Below are 20,147 nucleotides of genomic sequence, written 5' to 3'. Positions count from 1 at the left end.
GCTCAAACTTATCCACCAGTGACAGCTATTTTCAATGAGCGAAGACAACCAATCGAGGGATTCGAAACCAGTTTATTTTACAGAAGTCAGCAAATCTAGCGAGGCAATCGCTGGTGGAAGCTCGATAAGTTGTTCATGAGGATCACTTAAAATTCTGGCGCATGCTTTATCCAGGGCCGACCCCATGATAGAATTCTTCGGATTCTGGGGAAGGTCAAGAATAGTGTGAATGTGAATACTTTGGTGAGTCGATGAAGATGCGTAATTAGTGTCCTGGGATAAGGCTGAGATCGTCCAAAAGCGCTCGAAGGCGTGACCCTCTTCTCCCGAAGGCCGACCACTGTGAAAGTGACTCATGAGCTCTGAATAACCGGGTGGGTCAGGCGTCGAAAATGGTGCTGATCCCCAACAGGCACATTTTGTTGCCAGATAAGCTACAGAGCGTATGAATCCACCCTGTGACATCTGTCGCATCCATAGCCCAAGATGCACCAGCGAATCTCGAGCCTGCATGTAATTTCCAGGACACATACCATAGACCCCTCAGGATAATCGAATCTGTTGTTATGGAAATTCCGGATGAATGAGCCCTTCCTCTCGACAGAGAACGTGTCGAGCTTGATCTGATCGGTATAACACTGGCGGAATTGCCGAGATGAGTGAGCTCCTAGCCTTCTCTATCACTCGCATTTAATCAACACAACACATGTAGACCTGTCAAAGTTATCCCTAGGCATTGTCGTACTTTAGTTCACGCATGGAAGTTACACAAGTCGTTATAGTCCGTACATTTAAATTTGTGTTTTCCAACAATCAACTGTACAGAAAGCCTGACGCCCGACAGTCTTGGCATTGTTGTAACCATGTTTCTGTCTGTCGATAATGTCCGTGTACTTATTATGATGAGGGCATGGGCTCGGGCCCGGGTGGATTGCCATCTTTGTTATTACCTCACCCTCAAATCAAATTCAAACATTTTGATACTCCGACAAGCTATGGAGCCTTATGGAGCTCACACGCAGTGCGCATACTGCTTTCAACTGCTAATACCGCGTGATCATCATCGCACGTTCAACTACCGTCTTAAATAAACGCTCATGCATTCACATGGGAGGCCTCGCTTTCTTCCCACCACTGTTTCGTTTCTTAACCAACTTTATGGCAAACAGGCGCTCGTTGAAGTAAAACGAACGTGTTCGGTGTCATATCCAATTACTTCTCTTGTTGGGAAGCGGATGTAATACGCATTTATTTCTAGGTTCGAACGTTGAGTACTAGTACTAGTTTTGGCTGCCTCTCAGGTAAGTTATATTTTTGTCCAGAAGCTTGTAATTATGCATCAGTAACTTATCTGCTGGACGAGGCGGCGTGCGACAATTACAGAGAGGGCCCTGTTTCTTTGATTTTAGAGAGGTTCACAGCAAGTCTAAGAGATCGACTACCCTGGAATGAAGGGCTTTGTTCGAACCATTCAACATCGTACAAGTGCTCCTTCAGAACATCGGTGGCGTTGAGCACGGCGAAGGCGAACTGGTGAGACCGTGCTGGTTCGCCATTAGTTCGGGTCCTGAACTACAGGGAGCCTCACGAGCTCAAGACGCTCCGAGTGTTTAATTCGGAGCTGCTAGTCTCACGCGTAATACGCAGCAATAGTCCGGAGGTTCACCGAAACGTGTATTCTGCGTCCTGATAATTTAAAGGGCCTCGTATGCAACTCTTTACTCGAGGTATCGAATCTGGCTCAAACGACGAAAATTAGCATTCCCTAGTCGCGTATCCGACCATGCTGCGAAATCGCTTTGCTATCTTGCTTGCCCTCTTATTATGGCTAAACACATTCGCCATGGCTCAGACCGTGGCATCTCAGGCGTACACACCTATTGCTGGGCGATGTCCTGCAGGCTTTAACCTGGTGCGGATGGCTGGTGCTCCTGGGAATCAGACCCTCAGTTCATCTGAAGCCTCCTACATTCAAAATCGCAAGGCCAATGTCCTTCCGCAAGCCTGGAAAACTTACCTATCAAATGTCTTATCTACCAATCCTTTTCTCCCTGATTACGTCTCAGGAATTCTTTCGGGCGCTAGTTCCGAGATCCCAACTCTAGGCATTGCAACGAGTGGAGGAGGGTACAGGGCTGCAATCTTTGGTGCAGGAGTGTTGAACGCACTGGATGCGCGGAATTCATCTTCCGATGCTGCTGGAACAGGCGGGTTGCTCCAGGCAGCAACCTATCTGTCAGGATTGTCAGGCTCATCGTGGTTCATCACATCCCTTGCTCAAGCCAATTTCCCTACCATGCAAGAACTCATGTTTGGGCCCGCTAGTCCAACAGTGTCCAACAGTTCGTGGGGAGGATGGAACGCTGACTATGATATTATAACGCCAAGCACGAACTCCGTCACAGATACGCAATATTATACGAACCTTGCAGATGAGTTGCTCGGAAAGTACGACGCTGGTTATGTGGTGACATTTGCGGACTATTGGGGGCGCATGCTAGCCAGACATTTTGCCAATGGTACCTTCTCGTCTAATATCTTTAACGAGTCGTACACCCATGGTGCTGGTATATTATGGTCTGCTGTTGCAAACACGTGAGTTCGCTCCCAATCTGGCGAGTTCGTTGGCTGATCTTGGTTAAAGGACCTCATTCGCGTCCTATTTAATACCATTCCCAATTGTGACCGCAGACCTTCAAGCTCCGGGTCAGAACTCATCGGAGATAATTGCTGAAGACTACATCCCCTTAACTAATCCCATAATTGAGTTCAATGTCTGTGAGTAAAAGGTCACAGTTTTGTGTTCCTGGGCCCTGAACGTATCTGAATAGTTGAAACGGGTTCTTTTGACCCGCAGCTTTCTGCATTCGTGCCAACCAAATATTTGGGAACGACAAATAACAGTATCTGTGTCACCAACTATGATCAATCTGCGTTTATTGCTGGGTCGTCTTCTGAGCTATTTAATGAGGCCAATTTCACTGTGAGTTCCGTTGTGTTCTCTTATCGTTCATGCGTGTCTGAACTAGCTGGCAGAATACCCTCAATTCGGAGTTTGGGTCCATTTTAGCTCTTATGGCGGATCTTATGCCTGAACCCCAGGTTGAATACGACGTTGCTTCTTGGCCAAATCCATTCTATGGTGTAGCGCCGGACACTTTTATTGATTCAACACAAACAAACCTGAATATGGTGGACGGTGGTGAAGATGGTGAAGTTATCCCGCTGCAACCCCTCCTGGTGAAGGCACGTGGCGTCGATGTCATTTTCGCTATTGATGCAGTAAGTAGTCTTCCTAAAAACATGGCGATCTTCAGTTGATCTTCAATTCAGACCGATGATATTAACGACTTCGCGGATGGCAGTTCTTTGATTGTGAGCATATGCGATTATCAAATAACTTTCGCATCTGAATCCTTGCCAGGCTACACAAAATCGTACTTCACTTTATCCCTCTGCTTACTCATTCCCCCCTGTTCCCACCTCTATGGAAGAATACACCGCACAAAACCTGACTACGCGCCCGACGTTTTTTGGATGCAACACGACCAGTTTGAACACAAGCACCCCGCTTCTCATATACCTTGCTAATGGTGGTCCACCCTATGGCGAAGTTCCCGTCACCAACACCTCGACGTCTCAAACTTCCTATTTGTCATCGGAGATCCAGGCAATGCTTAGCCAGACCTTTGTTATCACGACCCAGGGGTATCCAGAAAACGGAGCAACGAAAGATCCGTATTGGCCGTCGTGTCTCGCATGCGCTGTCGTCGACCGTGCAAGGGAGCGAGCAGGAGTGGCAAGAAGTGGCATTTGCTCTACCTGCATGGACAGGTACTGCTGGAATGGAGACGCGCTCACAACTGCTGCATCCTAGAGCGGTGTCATCGTATAGGGCGGCATTCAGACAGCTTAGCGCGTTCGAGGTGACTTCGGCTATTGTGTCATGCTGATGATGTGAAATCAATTTGTGCAGGCGGACACAGTCTGAGTTTTCATTGTCAGGACTGATTTATTGACAATGAATGCTTTTGGTTACTGTTGGCTGTTAACGAAATGGACGCGATTATTGGCATGACGTTTGCTTTTGCTGGTTTGGGGGATACGGTGGTGTCGGGCCCTACTGATCATTTTTGATTCAGCGATGGCGGATCCACGTCACAAGCGTCAGATACGATGACCACTGGCAAGAATTTCAAACGTGCGGCTACTAACTAGACCTGCGGTGTCGATGCTGACAGGAGCACGAAGCCGAGCTGTCATTGTTAGGCAAGAATGGGTAGAACCTTACATCCATGCAGACGAATTTGTGATCCTCCAATCCACTGAAAGGCCTCCTGTCCTCAGTTGTCATTATAAGTTGAACTGCTTGCACTCTCTTGAGCGAATATGATCCGGGGTTGCGGCCTTCGCCAAGCTCCAGACGGAAAAGGCAACCACGTGTTGTTTAGAAACTCCGCGAGCCGTCGATAGATGGCAAAGTTGGTACTGAGCGTTGCGTATCGGCCTCACCCCGCTCATCCTCGTGCTGCTTTCTCTTCCAACCTCTCGTTATATGGCACAAGCGATGCTTCCTGTACTAAGGACGATGCAAATTTCCCCGGATGGATAGATTGACTTAGATGAATCCCAGAATTAAAACCAGTTGTCCTCGGAATCAGTCCTCATGGCAAACGAATCGCTGACGTTTAACGGCGTGGTCTGGTTTACTGGTCCGATACGGTGTCGTCTGCGTTCTACTGTTGCCCTTGATACGTGATGTCATCCTGTTGATGACGGATACTAGCTTTCTGTTCTGCCAACCTGATCATTTGATCTGTTCAAATCATTGTAGTGGCGCCTGCTATGATAGCCCGGAACATGATGCATAGCAGCCTACTCTTCAAGGCGATTCTATCACTTGCTAGAGAAGTTGCCATTTACTGTAATCGTCAGGTCCTTCCACAGTCCTCGTTTCTCGTCGAGTTATGAGGTCTTCCGTATCGTTGGTCTTGGCTGTATGTACTGGCACGTATTATCATCTTCAATTTGTTCCCAGAGCGACTGTTACTAATGAAAATTCCGTCTCGTAGCCAAAGCGAGTGTCACGGAGGCGAGGGGGCCAGAAGAGGAATATGGTATCCCGGAAGTAGATTACTTGCGAGTCCATTTTGGGATGGAGGAATTGACGTCCAACCGCCATCGGCGACATTCCATTGACCAATTGTGACCGCGATTTGGATATGTTTTAGTCACACTTTATGGACGGTATATATACCAGCTACATTCTGAATTCCTCATAGGCGTCCTCTCTCTTCGTTCACCCTCTATCACTTGTGTCCGCCGACGACGCAGGCCTCTTTTTTGTTGTCTTTGTTGGATTTCCCATTTGCTACACCCACCATGGACTTCACCGCTACAGCTGCGTTTCCCATCTCAGTTTCTTGGATAACCCACAACATCGCTCTCGCCGCTCTTTCTCTTTCTCTGGTTTACCTTGTTTCTCGCGCTATATACGACCTCTTTCTTTCCCCGCTCAGCTCGATACCCGGTCCTTGGTTTGCCGCCGTCTCTAACTTTTGGATTACAACACACGTTTTGCGCCTCCAACAATGCAAGACCAATCACCGCCTTTTCGAGAAATATGGCCCTGTCGTTCGGATCGGTCCAAACAAGGTCATCTTCAAAGATCTGACATCCATGAGAAGCGTCTACTCAGTCTACAAATTTGACAAGAGCACCTTCTACAAGAGTCTTTTAACGTGCGTTTGTCTTGTATTTGACGCGATTTTAGCTTACGAGTCCATTTAGCAATGAGAATGATCATGCGTGAGTGTACAGTGCAATCCGCTGAACGCGCATATATGCTGATTTTCTGACTAGTATGACAACATTGGACCATGCGGGACATGTCACACGCCGAAAGGGCTATGCTCCTCACTATGCCCCGGTCAATCTCGCTCTTTTTCAGCCCGAGGCGCATGATTATACGCTCGAGCTTATTTCGGTATGCCCCTCGAAATGAGCATGACGTTTCCCTTTTAATGCGCCCATTCCAGGTTCTAGAACATATCGGAGGCAAACATTCTTTGGATTGTCTTGCATTGTTCCGCCATTATATGGTTGACGTTATTATTGCGTCTTCCCATGGCTACCGACAGGGTGCTCTCAGTAAATGGATTGCGGGTGTGGAGGATTCTATGGCCACTGCGATCGCGGATTTCCCAAAGCGAGGCATTATCGTAAGGCGATCGACCTTGCATCAAAATTAGACTGACAGGGGTTGCAGAGAAGCGTAGTACCCCCTTGGGTGTGGGATATGATCTGCCGTATCCCCAACAACCGGTGGCGCCAGATGTGCGATTCTGATAAGATTATGGGCGAGGTTGTTCCCTCTCTGTGCCTTCAATGCGGTCAATAAAGCTGATTCTCGTCTCTTCTCAAGTTCGTTGGTGCACGCGTATACGAGATGCGAGCAGAGTTAAATGCAGGAAAACTTGGTGAATCTGAGAAGATTCCGATGTTACGACGCCTTCTCCAGCACAAGTATTCCTCTGAACAGGCCATGCCCGACCACGATATCATTTCAGAAATGATGGGACATATGTATGCATTTATCTCTCATTTGACTGCCTATAGCGCGAGCTAAATTGATACCCCTAGGATCGCAGGGTCTGATACTACATCAAACTCGTTGTCCTACTTCTTTTGGGAGCTTAGCCGCAGGCAAGATATCATGATGAAGCTTCAGGCCGAACTGGACCAAGCGATGCCTGATCCGCATGCTATTCCTGATATCACTCTCTTGCAGAAGCTTCCTTACCTGAACGCTTTCGTGAAAGAAGGTCAGGCTGCGCTTCGCTTTAATTTACATCTTCCTCATTACACATGTCATAGGTCTTCGGTTGTACAGCGCCGTACCAAGTATTCTCGAACGTGTCGTTCCATCTTCTACATCCAAAAATGGCGCCATTAATGAAGCTTTTGATCTTATGGGTTACGCACTTCCTCCTGGTACCATCGTTGCCACCCAAGGCTGGTCTATGCACCGCGATGCATCTATCTTCCCTTCTCCGAAGACCTTCCTTCCTGAGCGCTGGCTCGAAAGACCTGGGAACGCTGAACATCTTTTCAAGATGGCACAATTCCTCATGCCATTCGGTACAGGCTCGCGTGTCTGCGGAGGCCAGAATTTGGCGCAGATGATGTTGAGGATCGCGGTGGCTACTGTGGCGAGGAACTTTGATGTTGTGGCTCCTCCTGAGACCAACGAGCGAAGTATGGAAATCAAGGACTCCTTTGTAATTAACTATCTTTGTGATCACTGTCCGAGGACTTGACTCAAGTGCCTTTTTTTGCAGGTTATCTTTCCTGCTTCGATGGAATGCAAACTGACATTCGTCCCACGAGCTCAGTGAGCTCTCCGGCGATTCATCTACCATCACTACGACCCACCACGAGCGTACACGCCTCATAATTTCTCCCCATTCTTTTCCTATTCCTACATTAGTCAATAGAGCTCTTATAATCGGCTAATATTCCTCAACGTGGGCTGGCTACCCTGCGAAACCCTCGTCGAACCTGCTTTCGTTGTAGTAGTGTGGATACACTCTTGGTTTTCACGATGCTATGCAATCGTATTACTATGGTATTCGGCTGGCCCCATGTATGTAGATCAATACCCACTTTGTGTCTCTAGTTTTGGCATCTGATACTAGTGTGGAGTGATGTCCTATCTGATTTTGTTTGTGGAATGGTGACCCCAGACTCCGATGCACTCAACTTCGTGGCCTCGTGGAGCATTCGCCGCTTTAGCATCAGTAGTAGGTGGTGATGAATATATCATACTTTGACCACTTGAGTTAACTTCATTGTCCAGGTTTAGTGCCCGAAGTCCTGGCCGAATATTAGGAAAGTGGTCTTGAAACTACCATTCCAGCGCATTCTGCCACTATATCGTCCACTTAGAACCGACTGCCTCGGAGAGGAGCGCGTTAATGGTCGTTCCACTCCCGTATCCAACATCGAGCAACATCATAATTAATCCTTGAAGATTCCTTATGCTGCATCAAACGGCTTATGTTCCAAGGCCAAGCCCAGCGTGTAAACTTGTAAATCGATGAATAATTAAAAGGTGACTTTATTACACGTTGCAATAGGTATCTGAAGCTGTGTTTTCTGTGCTCTCGGGATACTAACCTGACGTCACGGTGGTGTGTAAGGCTCAAAGGCGACGGCGCAATAGAGAATAATGGTTCGCAAAGTCTGTTCAAAACACACTACGACTATCAACTGTATTTAGGTCAAGTGACGAGACGCTAGATATCGGGTAGATGCGAAAATAGAAAGGAGCGGTAGCAGAGTGCTCGGCTGATGCAGTGACATATGTCGAGTAGCTATATGTGATGAGCGTAGTTGGGAGTTTGACAGAAATCTCAATGAATCACTACAGCTGATCGCTTAATTTTGCAATCAGCCGTAATGGAACAGATATCGGACGCCGTCCCGTATGCCGCGGGGCTGTTCGGTAGCGCCATGATCCATCCTTACACTGCTCTATCGTCGAGCGCTTTATATATGCGACACTAGTCTGATTCTGGAGTGCTACTTGAGATTCTGGAATCTGTTCATTTTCATCACGACACGCAAGACCACCAAAACGGCACAAGACTCTTTATCGGCGTTCAAATATCAATCCAGGTAGTGTCTAATAGTTCCACTCCATTGGCCTGAAATTCGTCGACTAGTACTTACTAGAACCAAGTCAACAGCTCTGAGACGTTTCGCGATGAGCGACATTGAAAAAGATGCAAAACTTCCAGAGGAGGCTCCAGTGGATGATGAAGTTGCATCTAAGGCCTTGCCTAGCAGTGGTTGGAAGAGGTTCATTGTTGGGTCCAGCAATGCGCCTGCTGAGAATGAAACAAAGAGGGCAATGCAAAGCAGGCACCTGATGATGATCGGTGAGTGTTCATTCGAAGCGATGGTCAATGATGTCATGTACTGAAAGTCTTTCCGGAATATACGTAGCAATCGGAGGGACCATTGGGACGGGTATTTTCTTGAGCGCTGGATCTGTGAGTGCTTTGTCCTCATGCGAGCGCGTCCTTTTGTTGCTACTTTGACTCTTTTCCCAAGGCTATCGCTTTGGCCGGGCCAGGAAGTGCTCTGCTCTCGTATGTTGTTGTTGGGATGTTTGTGTACAGCGTCGTGATCGCTTTGTATGTTTTCAACATCACATCATCATATTCGAACTGAATGAAACAAATTGAAGGGGCGAAATGTCTGCCATGTTCCCCGTATCAGGCGCTTTCTCCGTCTTTGGTAGTAGATTCGTCTCTCCCGCCCTAGGTTTTACGTTGGGTATTGTACTTCCACCTTGATGTCTCCTCGTGCTGACTGGAAAATTTCTGCGAACAGGGTGGAATTACTGGTTCCAGTGGTACTTCTGCTTCCAAGATAAATTGCAGGTTCATTGATCATTCTGACGTTATGCATCCATTTTTGTTCAGGAGTCTTTCAATACGTGAGTATCACTTCTGTCCTGTTTCATTGTTTTGAAGAGGTGATTGACTTACTCATTCGTCGTGGTTGTCAGCCAGCGAGCTGACTGCTGCTGCGATTATCCTACAGGTAAGTTGGTCTATTACTTTATTACGATACACCAAGAAAATTGCTGATGGGCCGTTTAATCAGTTTTGGGCGCCGCAAGTCCAAGCCTGGGAATGGGCCCTCGTCATTATTGTCCCTGTTTTCTTACTTCAACTGATCCATGTTCGAGCTTACGGTGCGTGGTTATTGAGCATGTATGCTATGTGTCCTAACGCTGAACTGCAACAGGAGAGTCTGAGTACTGGTTTGCTCTCGTCAAGGTCCTTATGATCATAGTTTTCATCTTTGTCGGGCTCATCTACGACTGGGGTGGAATAAAAGGACATCCTGGACCCGTAAGCAATGCACGGCGTTCGTCAGCAGTATGGCTACTGATATCCTCTTGAAGGGTTTGTCGAATTTTCAGAACGGCCAAGCTTTCATCGGTGGCTTTCAAAATTTCGCTCAGACTTTCGTTTACGCCTTTTACTCTTTCGGCGGTGTTGAACTGGTGGCAGTTGCCGCGGGAGAGTCCGTTCGACCTCATAAAACTGTCCCTCGGGCTATCAAGGCTACTTTCATCCGAATAGTCCTTTTCTACATCTTGACCATCCTAACCATCGGACTTTGCATTAACTGGCAAGACCCTACCTTACTCCGTGCAGCAGACGGTGAGTAATGAATCTGGAACGGAATCCACCGCTCATTTCTTCAATTTGCCATCAGAGTCGGATGTGACAGCCTCTCCACTGACTGTGGTGTTCCAGCGTGCTGGGTTTGGTGCTGCTGAACACGTCGTGAATGCTGTGCTCTTGACCGCAGTTTTATCCGCCACAAATTCGTGTTTCTACGCAAGTTCACGCATGCTTCTCTCATTGGCCAGATCTGGTCAAGCCCCTCGCATCTTTGGCTGGGTAGATGGCCGAGGCGTTCCTGTGCCTGCGCTTGTGTGAGTCTGCACTACCGCTTTATGGCCGTAGAATGCAACGCTGACAATATTTTTGATGTAGCATGGCGCTTGCAGTATCATTCGTGACGTTCCTTACGACAATTTGGGGGGAGGGGCTCGTGTTCACTTGGCTGCTCAATCTCACAGGAATATCAGCCTTGCTTGTGTGGTGCTCGATAGGTCTCATTTCTTTGCGTTTTCGTGCGGCATATCGAGCTCAGGGGCGCTCGTTGTTGGATTTGCCTTATACCCAGCCTTTATTCCCGTTGTTGCCTGCTGGAGTTGTTGTACTAGCCTTACTGATGTTCATTGCAGAAGGATATTCGGCGGTCAAAGAACAGCCATTACAAGCCGAGGTATGCGCCACTTTTTGTTGATACGGCCTTCATCTCACCGCATTCATGCCAGAACGTCGTCGCCACATACATCGGTGTTGCCCTTTACGTTGTCCTATACCTCGGCTACGCCATCTATGAGCGATACGGACTTGGAATCCGGCAGCATTTCGTGCCGTTGCTTGAGGTAGACTTACAAACTGATGCTGTTTGGAAACCTGGAGAAGGTGCAATGATCCGAGATCATGAAGGCAAAGATGAAGAGGAGGCTGCTGTCGCGATAACCCCTGGGTGGCGAACTCGGCTATCTCACGCAGCTACACATATTTATTGACTACCCAATAGAGGCTAGGCTTCAAGCCTCCGGAACATCATTACTACTTGTCTCCAAAAAACGTCAGTCGTTGGCGTGATCGATTGTTTTTAGTATGTTGGAGGCGCCAAAGCCTTCCTTTACAAAGCGAAGCCATCCGCAGGCCATGGCAAAACATCCGCTGTGGGCACCTTGTGGCAAATGGCCTGAAAAGCGCCATTGGTATGGTCCACCAGGCAGGCTTCCACAACATAGGGGTATAAAGGCGAACGTTCGTGACGAGCTTCTCCATCCCATCTCATACCATCGTTTTACCCCGTCTTCGCAAGTAAAATGTGTAGAAGCTCATGGTCGCTCACCTTCTGTACCAACTGCAGGATCGTGTCCTCAAGGGCTAGATACGTCGACGAGGTATGCTCATGGCAGAAGAACGTCCAGAGAGCTCAACAAAAGGGCTCGGTCGAGCATGTCGAGGAGTGGAAGGCGATGTGCAAGGCAACTGGAACGGAGGGGTCCGGTCCTTCAGTTTGGTTGCCTGGCTGTGCATACTGTTGATGTAAGGAGATTTTAATTTGACTGGTTGACCTCGTACTGATGACCGCTTCACAGATACCGTGTATAGCAGCACTCGTGAAGAAGGGGACATGTGTATATATGGGCGACGATGACATGATTGTGTAAAGCAAATGGAACGGAGGGGCCCGGTCCTTCGTTTTGTTTGTCTGGCTGTGCATACTGTTGATGTAAGGAGATTTTAATTTGACTGGTCGATCTCGTACTGATGACTGCGTATAGCAGCACTAGTGAAGAAGGGGACAGGTGTATATATGGGTGACGATGGCATAACAAACTACACATATTCACATTGTAAACTCAATTGGAAATGCATACGAGTCGTGGGCCCAGGAGGCCATGGCCATTGTCCTTTAGTCTCATCGAGATGGGAATGGTTTACATTGCAAGTACAATCCAGCAGCGAGCCACTGATGAATAAGCACAATGTGCCGTGCCAGTGTGGACGGTCCATCGGTCAATGCACATTTTCTGCGATGACTCCTACGCACACCTCCATTGCAGGCCAGTGGGTCTTTTGGCATGCACGCCAGTTCGAGGTATAAGTACAACACGATCACCACGCCACCACAAACATAGTTGAAAGAACTTATTCTTCAGTGCTCACCCAAACACGCCACTATCCTTGCCATGTGCGAAATCATAGAGGCCCAATACGTCTATGTTTGCCCATGCAAGCGCATGGCTGGGCCTGTTAAGACTCAGGTCACCAAATGCGAGGCGAGGCGAGGAAAAGAGCGAGTCTGGAAGAACTGGGATGCTACTGGACGGCGTGGCCAGGAACCGGCAATAACATGCGCGAGCATGTCTGTGGAAAGAAAGCTGCCGTATCATTTGCCTTGTCGGGATTGTTTTGAACGTTATTTCCGAAGGTAGATGTCGTCACATTCCTCATTATCGATGCTGATATTTCTTCCCAGATGAGCATGTTGTTTTGAATGTGACCGGAGCCCATTCAAATATCGCTTGACATACTCGTACTATCCAGAAATAAAATTTTGAGCTGTAGCACTAGAGCAGGACTCGAGGCGAAACTTACACATACTTGAATACATACTGTCATTTCACGGGGCCTCGTAGAGCACCTTTGCGAGCGTTCCCATCATCTTAAGATATGCAGACGCCGACGCTGAGGCACCTTTTCCAATAGCCCCGACAAAGTTCGCCAACTTCCCTTTCTCGAATCCTAGCTGATAGTCTGACGAATACTTGGCAACAGTTGTGTCCTTGATTCCCGTCAGCTTACTCAATTCGTTGCGGAACTTGAGTGATCCAGGCTCATACTTATTTCCTTCGACAAGGGCCACATATAGTCCTACGAACGTTTGAGGGCGCCCGTTGGCAACGAGGAGTTCTGGATAAGTGAGGTACCGATACAGTTTGCCGACGAAGACAACTCGTGGATGTGTGGGGCTGGCTTTGGTTTCCGGGTTAGAAAGATCGAGTCCAATGCGTGGAGAACGGAACACGGGCGAGGTCGCTTGGCTCGATGCAGGTCGCTTGCGCAAGTACATGTAAACGCTCCTCGGTTGGCTCGGGGCTGAAAGGGCAGCAATGTCCCCTTGCCATTTAACAGACACAAGCTCACTGATGTTCGAAGCACTGCATACGCGCAGAATCTCATCGACGAGGAGTGAGGGCCCTGAGATGACCTTTTGGTCGTGAGATCGGCGTATGGTGCGCAGAAGAGCACCACCTCGCAATATTCCCGATGTGGTGCGAGGTTCCGCGCTAGAAGACGTTTGCGTGCACGCCGGGCCACCAAATGTCAAATCAAGGCCTTTACGTGTACCACCCCGATAACCTCCTGCTACAGTTGCAACAAGATTGGCTTGCGATGAGTTTGAGCGTTTCGGTGCACGATGAAAATACCTGTGAGAGCTAATTTGGACTATTTCTTATACGAAAACTCAAGAGTCAATTCTCACCACTGCCCGCTGCGCTCTTGCTCTGCACTTCCATGAGTGAATGGGTCCTCGTGACAGCCTGACTTCTGGAGGTAAAATTCTAGTTCAAGGATTTCATAGTCCGTTTGAGAGCTGCCATGAATGACTGAAAGATAATATTGGGATAATAAAGCGCTTGAAATCGAGTCAAACCGAGCCGATATGTCATCCTGAGAGCATAACGAAGTTAAGTCAAGCAAAGAGTTGATAGGATCTTCGTGGGCGTCAGGCAGTGCTGGACATAAAGCGTTTGAACGAGGATCTGCAAGTTTACTTTGGGTATCTTTTTCAACAGCTCTGCTAATTCCAACGGAAGATGAAGGTCGCTTGGGAATTTTTGTCCGGTGAGTTGGTATCTGCTCTAAAAATGATGTGAGAACTGTGAGCGCACAACGCGTGTGTTGAAATTTCGTGCTGACCATCATCAGGATCTTGGTCCTCCCTCGCTCGCTTCAAGTCACCATTCACCATCAATACTTCCTCTGGCAGAAGACCGGCAATGAGGCGTCCCACAGGTCAATGAACCAAAACACTGGGACTGTCGACGTTGTGATAGAACGACGCAACTTGAAGTTGCATGTAGTTGGACATAATGATGTATGTAATTATGAATTACAAATATTATTTTTGAATTCAGCATAGTGATTCCTCGCTAGGCTGACATGTCTCTCTCCCGCGCCGCTCGTCACATTTGTCGTCCGAATTAGTCTGAAATTCACGACTCAACACGCCTGGTACTATGCCAAAATACTGACTCAACCGATATTCTGACTCATTATCAACATGCACCATTTATACCGGAAGCGGAGGCCCATGGAAGATGAAACGAAGCCCGTTCCTAAAAACTGTACCTCAGACCACACTGTTGGGATCCGACGAATCCGAAGGAGACAAGGCCGAAAGGATGAGAGCCGAGAGGGAGAGGCAGCAACCGGCCGAAGCGTAGAGCCAAGGGAGAGGACACCAAGTGCGAGCGCATCCAAACGGAGAATGAGGTCGACGTGTTGTGGCCAACTCGTGCGTTGTCCATCTTTTAGTTTAGCTTAGCATAAATTACTGTACCTGGGAGACTCACCTTATAAGCCCAGGTACCCACATCCAAACATCTCAGTTTCAACTCAAATACTGAGATGTAAGTTAGTATTTTCGTAACATTCGACTCGAGGTCTAACATTATATTAGATTCGTACCTTTGTGTCTAGCTGCGCGTGACCGTCTCGCTATACTCTCAATAGGTTATGAGCCCTGCCCCGGCTATGGACACAACGCTCCCCGCTACCAGTTCGTCCCTATTCAACGTACCCAAGTTAGCCGAAGATGGCACAAACTGGATCACATACAAAGAACGTACGTTGACGGCGATCGGAGCAAGAGGCTTGATGCGTTATGTGGACGGCCGGGCAAAGAAACCTATAGAATTCCTGGTCGATGCGAAGACCGGCGCCGTGACGAAGAAAGACGGTACCATACCCACTCAGACAGAGATCGACGATCTCGATAAGAAGCTAGACGAATATTATCAGCGCAACTCCTTAGTAAAGCAGCAGGTGTTTAGCACCATAACGGACAGACTCCTGTTGCGCGTGCAAAAGCTGGAGACTGCGTCGGACGTCTGGACCGAGGTGTGTCTGATTCACGAGGGGAAAACAGAGTTAGTCCAGATCGATCTTCGTCGTCGCCTGCAGGAAACCCGATGCGAAGAGAACGGGGACGTACGAGCACATTTCAGCGAGATGCTGCGGCTCCGCGAATCGCTCGCGGGAATGGGAGCCTCCATCGACGAGAAGGACTTCTACGCCATAATCCTAGGATCCCTCCCCGAATCCTATCGTCCCATCCTGTCGTCGATTAACGCTGCGGCAAAAGTCACACAGAAACCCATAAGTACCTATGAACTCGTCAATGTCATCAGCGAGGAATACGAGCATCGTTTGCTCACTGATAGACGCCCGTCCAAGAGAGCAGGAAACTCTGCCCTCTCAGTCCGAGGAAACGACCGAAGGTCAAAACCCTCGGATGGCGCAGCCCCTCACTACAACCCCGACGCACTCTGCCAAAACTGTGACCGTAAGGGTCACTATAAGAGCGAGTGCTGGAGGAAAGGGGGAGGAAAGGAAGGTCAGGGACCGAAGCAGAAGCAAAGGCAAGGAGGACGTACCCAAAAACAAGGTGCCAATGTCGCGAAGGAGTCTGAAGGGCAAGATAACTACGCCTTCGTGACGTCAGACCTCGCGACCGTCGCAGAAAGCATGCACGTACCTGTCGAGCGCCGGGGAGCTATTGTTGACTCCGGCGCAACGTCCCACTTCTGTCCAGACAGGTCCAAGTTCGACAATTTTGTCGTAATAAGCCCCCAGAAGGTCTACACGGCAAACAGATCCATCGTTAATGCTACTGGACGAGGAGACATGAAGATCGACTTACCTTTGGGTGCGAAACGCACCAGCGTCACGTTGAGAGACACGCTATACGCCCCCACAATGGCATTCACATTGATATCAACGAACCGAATCGCGTCCGCTGGCCTGGCCGTGCTATTTGAAGGGAAGATGTGCAAAATTTTGTCGCACAGCCCTAAACGAAAGGTCATAGCCGAAATCCCACAGGTCGAGGGACTATACAGCGTGATGACGAAAGCGCGTCAGGGTCACCACACAAACGTAGCAAAAGAAAAGCTTACCTTTGGCCAGCTACATCGTAGGCTGGGCCACGTTGGCCAAAACGCATTGGCGGACGCTGTGAAGAAGGGGATGATAGTGGGCGTGGACCTAGACCCGGAATCTAAAGCCGAATTCTGCGATACCTGCGTGAAAGCTAAGTCAGCGCAGCAATCCTTTCCCAAAGAGACGAAAACGCGCGCACTCACCTATGGGGATCTAGTCCATACGGACCTCTGGGGACTGGCCCAGACGACGAGTTTGGGTGGCTGCAAATATTATGTCAGTTTTACGGACGACTTCAGCCGCCAAACACGACTGGAATTCCTCAAACAAAAGAGTGACGCACTTACAGTGTTCAAGTCCTACGAGGCATGGGTGACCCGGCAGTCGCCAGGTGTGCGCGTGCGCAAAGTCCGTTCGGACAGAGGAGGGGAGTATCTGAGCACTGAGTTCGAGCAATACTTGTGTCAGCAAGGCATCGAACGTCAACTAACAGTGCACGACTCACCGCAACAGAATGGTGTCGCCGAACGACTCAATCGCACCCTGGTCGAGCATGCGAGAGCGATGCTCCTGGGCAAAGACATGCCAAAGTATCTGTGGGCCGAGGCCGTTAGTTATGCGACATGGCTCAAGAACCGCTTACCTTCGAGGGCCATCCCAGGTAGCACGCCCTACGAGATGGTGCGCAAGTCCAAACCAGACTTGTCGCGAGCCCACGAGTTTGGGGCGACGGTTTTCGTCCATGCCCTGGAGGCTGGCAAGCTAGAGGCGAGAGCAGAGGAGGCAGTCTTCGTGGGGGTAGACGCTGAGAGTAAGGGATACTGGGTATATTGGCCCGGCAGGCGTCGAGTCACGGTGGAAAGGAATGTCACCTTCACACCGATCCTGGCAGCCGATGGTATGCCGAACGAGGGGGAGTCTACTGCTGTTAACGAACATAATAGCGGCAACAGTAATAATAACTCACCTAATAGCGTCCAGCCCATCACCATGCCACAGCAACCTCAGCCATCTACTCCTCAGCAACCTCAACCATCTACCGCCCAGCAACCTCAGCCATCTACTCCTGAGCAACCTCAGCCATCTACTCCTCCAACGAGGCCGACGAGGGCAAGACCACCCCTCGGATACTATGCGGCCCTAAATGAGGGTCAGACGGCTGCCCTAACGATGGAGAATCTGTTAGAGGCGTCAGAGGTAGACCTAATGGATGAAGAAAATTATCTTCACCTTGCCTTGGCTGCCGCAGAGCCGGAACCCACACTCCAACAGGCCCTAAACGGTCCTGATGCCGCTGAATGGCAAGAGGCAGTGGACTATGAGATAAGTCAGTTGGAGAAGCTAGGTACGTGGGAGGTAGTGGACCCACCTCAAGGCGCCAACGTCATACCGTGCCATTACGTCCTGGCCACCAAACGCGGACCGGACGGCGAGAAGCTGAAGTTGTGGGCCCGACTCGTGGCTAACGGGCAGAGGCAGAAGCTCGGCGTCGACTACTTCGACACCTTCGCCCCCACCGCCAGCATGATAACGATCCGGATGGTCCTAGCAATGGCAGCTCAGCGAAACTGGGAGATACACCAGGTTGATATCAAAAGCGCTTACCTATATGCCAGCATCCAGGAGGAAATATATATGCGTGCCCCGCCCGGCTACTTGAAGGAGGACCAGCGTGGAAAGGTGCTGAGATTGAGGAGGAGTTTGCCTGGCCTGAAACAGGCAGGATTCGAGTGGGCCGAGGAACTATCGGGCGTGTTCCTAGCGATGGGATTCAGCCGGTCCAAAGTCGATCAAGCCGTTTACTATAAACGTACCTCCAACGAGCATACAGTCATCACAGTGTCCGTGGACGACATGGCCGTAACAGCGAACCACGTAGCCCACATCCAGCGATTCAAGTCCGAACTCCAGAAGCATTTCGAGATATCGGACCTGGGAGAGCTAAAGTGGTTGTTAGGTCTGAAGGTAACAAGGGATAGAGTGGCACGTACCATCACGCTGTCTCAGAAGGCATATGTTGCGACCATCGTCGAATGTTTTCGTTTGGGCGACGCCAAGAGCGTACAGACCCTAATGGAGGCTACAACAACCCTGTCAGTAGAGCAAGGCCCCGCGACCCACGCCGAAATCCAGGATATGCGTGACATACCTTACCAAAGGGCCATTGGGTCCTTGATGTATGCTGCCACCAGTACGCGACTGGACATTGCGTTCACGGTCGCAACATTGTCGCAGTTCATGAGGAACCCCGGCAGAGCCCATTGGGAAGCTGCAAAACGAGCTCTCCGTTATTTAAAGGCAACGGACGGCATGGAACTTACCTTGGGAGCTACAGACGCCGGCCTAGAGGCGTTCGTCGACGCCGATTGGGCGTCGCAGCCTCATAGACACTCGATGTCGGGATACGTCGTCATGTTCAACGGTGCACCCATAGCCTGGAGTGCAAGGAAGCAGCCGTTAATAGCGTTATCGACGGCAGAGGCTGAATATATCGCGCTTACCAGTGTGGCGCGCGAGCTCCTCTTCCTACAGCTCCTCATCGGCGAACTCTACGAAGCCCCAAGCCCACCTGTACCTGTAGGTTTGATGTATCACTTCTTACAATTGTAGATGAAATGTGATACAATAATTACTGAAGTCCATAGATACCTATCATTGTAGGGCTGATATATCAATGGAGGATCCTGTCAGGACACTCCCATAATAATCTCACACCCCTAATTTTCGCATTTTTGACCACCTACTGTGGGAATTTCCCCACAACACTTAAAAATAGATTGCTTCTCCACATTTTCGCATTTTTAGCCACCCCACTACACCTAAAACATCACCCATTTTAGGAATCTCCACAATATCAATTATTCCCACACCCTCCCCACCTCACTGCAGCTTCACCACCACACCACAATAGGTCCCCTCTTGTATCTAAGTAGTAGTTTGGTATATATATGTACAATATAATGTAATAGACCGCTTTTTTTGCTTATTTGTGTGCCTGCTCCTCCTCTAGAGGCCATTTAACATATGTTAGAGTAAAGAACACTTTCGCACTTTTGCCCCTTTGGTGGGAAAGTGTTCTATTATATTCAAAACATGTTTATGAGCATATATGAGTATATTCCCATCTTTATTTGACCCCCTGAAGCGCCCTACATCAATAGATATAGCACATATGCAAGAAAACACAGAATATGTTCCTATTTAATTATTTCTAGGTGGACAGACTTGGAAAAATGATTCCCAGTATCTATTCAACAATATGAACAATGTATCAGGAGCCCAGGACCATGGGATAATTCCCTGTTGCATGGTGTGCCCCCCCTCTCCTGGTGGTTTACCCCCTGTAAAAAATTTTCCTGCAGGACCGGACCTTAATTGAGGTGAGGGGTCTATTTCTATGTATATTTGGAGTAGATCTATCATATAGCTGGCCCAGAACACACATAGGATCCTGCTACAAGAACAAAAACATAGAAAATCTCACTTTTGACACTTTTGATGTTTTTTAGTATCTTACTCTTGCATAAATAACCATCCCTGCTCACATATTATCAGTAGTACATTCAGATAGGAAACCTACAGAGTAATCCAGCCTGTGATAAGTGATCAGATACCTGGGATACCTCTTATATATGTCCCTAATGATGGACTTGAAGTTTTAGAAAGATCAGTGAAGGACTGACTGAATGACAAGTAAAATGACATATGTGTGAAAAGTGACAATTGACATCTTTTGACACAAAGTCACATTTATATATGGTACAGGGCAAATATTTCATTGAAAATATGTAGGATATA

At 48.8% G+C, this 20,147-nt stretch overlaps 4 protein-coding genes across 4 annotated transcripts; 3 read left to right on the top strand and 1 right to left on the bottom strand.

Moving 5' to 3' along the window:
* Window positions 1-1,783: 1,783 nt before the first annotated feature.
* On the top strand, window positions 1,784-3,877 carry HD556DRAFT_1446861 (lysophospholipase; the record flags this gene model as incomplete). The annotated part of the gene is made up of 6 exons (XM_041307166.1): window positions 1,784-2,595; window positions 2,645-2,778; window positions 2,832-2,983; window positions 3,037-3,282; window positions 3,334-3,375; window positions 3,425-3,877. 6 exons carry the CDS (start codon window positions 1,784-1,786, stop codon window positions 3,875-3,877), a joined length of 1,839 nt encoding a protein of 612 aa, XP_041156686.1.
* Window positions 3,878-5,287: 1,410 nt separating this feature from the next.
* Window positions 5,288-7,744, top strand: HD556DRAFT_771853 (cytochrome P450). The gene is made up of 8 exons (XM_041311582.1): window positions 5,288-5,741; window positions 5,791-5,808; window positions 5,863-5,986; window positions 6,039-6,221; window positions 6,269-6,364; window positions 6,425-6,585; window positions 6,643-6,824; window positions 6,877-7,744. Exons 1-8 carry the CDS (start codon window positions 5,383-5,385, stop codon window positions 7,317-7,319), a joined length of 1,566 nt encoding a protein of 521 aa, XP_041156685.1. The 5' UTR covers window positions 5,288-5,382; the 3' UTR covers window positions 7,320-7,744.
* A 1,023-nt stretch (window positions 7,745-8,767) lies between these two features.
* HD556DRAFT_1243549 (amino acid permease-domain-containing protein) lies at window positions 8,768-11,188 on the top strand (the record flags this gene model as incomplete). Its single annotated transcript, XM_041298389.1, has 12 exons — window positions 8,768-8,942; window positions 9,010-9,056; window positions 9,118-9,200; window positions 9,254-9,342; window positions 9,400-9,421; window positions 9,582-9,612; window positions 9,676-9,766; window positions 9,820-9,926; window positions 9,980-10,241; window positions 10,297-10,519; window positions 10,581-10,875; window positions 10,928-11,188. The coding sequence occupies 12 exons, from the start codon at window positions 8,768-8,770 to the stop codon at window positions 11,186-11,188; spliced, it is 1,686 nt and encodes a 561-aa protein (XP_041156684.1).
* Window positions 11,189-12,804: 1,616 nt separating this feature from the next.
* Window positions 12,805-14,157, bottom strand: HD556DRAFT_1446858 (uncharacterized protein; the record flags this gene model as incomplete). The annotated part of the gene is made up of 3 exons (XM_041307165.1): window positions 12,805-13,612; window positions 13,669-14,047; window positions 14,106-14,157. The coding sequence occupies 3 exons, from the start codon at window positions 14,155-14,157 to the stop codon at window positions 12,805-12,807; spliced, it is 1,239 nt and encodes a 412-aa protein (XP_041156683.1).
* Between the last annotated feature and the right edge of the window lie 5,990 nt (window positions 14,158-20,147).

The sequence above is a fragment of the Suillus plorans genome, assembly GCF_016647745.1.
Source record: "Suillus plorans strain S12 chromosome Unknown HD556scaffold_57, whole genome shotgun sequence".
Lineage (NCBI taxonomy): Eukaryota > Fungi > Basidiomycota > Agaricomycetes > Boletales > Suillaceae > Suillus > Suillus plorans.
This window is presented reverse-complemented; position numbering and strand designations above follow the sequence as displayed.

What these genes read in the sequence shown, in the direction of transcription:
- HD556DRAFT_771853 (XM_041311582.1), top strand. Translation starts at nt 5,383, where the DNA reads ATGGACTTCACCGCTACAGCTGCGTTTCCCATCTCAGTTTCTTGGATA. An exon ending in TCCCAAAGCGAGGCATTATC is followed by an intron (nt 6,222 to 6,268) that starts GTAAGGCGATCG and finishes CAGGGGTTGCAG; the next exon opens with AGAAGCGTAGTACCCCCTTG. An exon ending in CTGATAAGATTATGGGCGAG is followed by an intron (nt 6,365 to 6,424) that starts GTTGTTCCCTCT and finishes TCTCTTCTCAAG; the next exon opens with TTCGTTGGTGCACGCGTATA.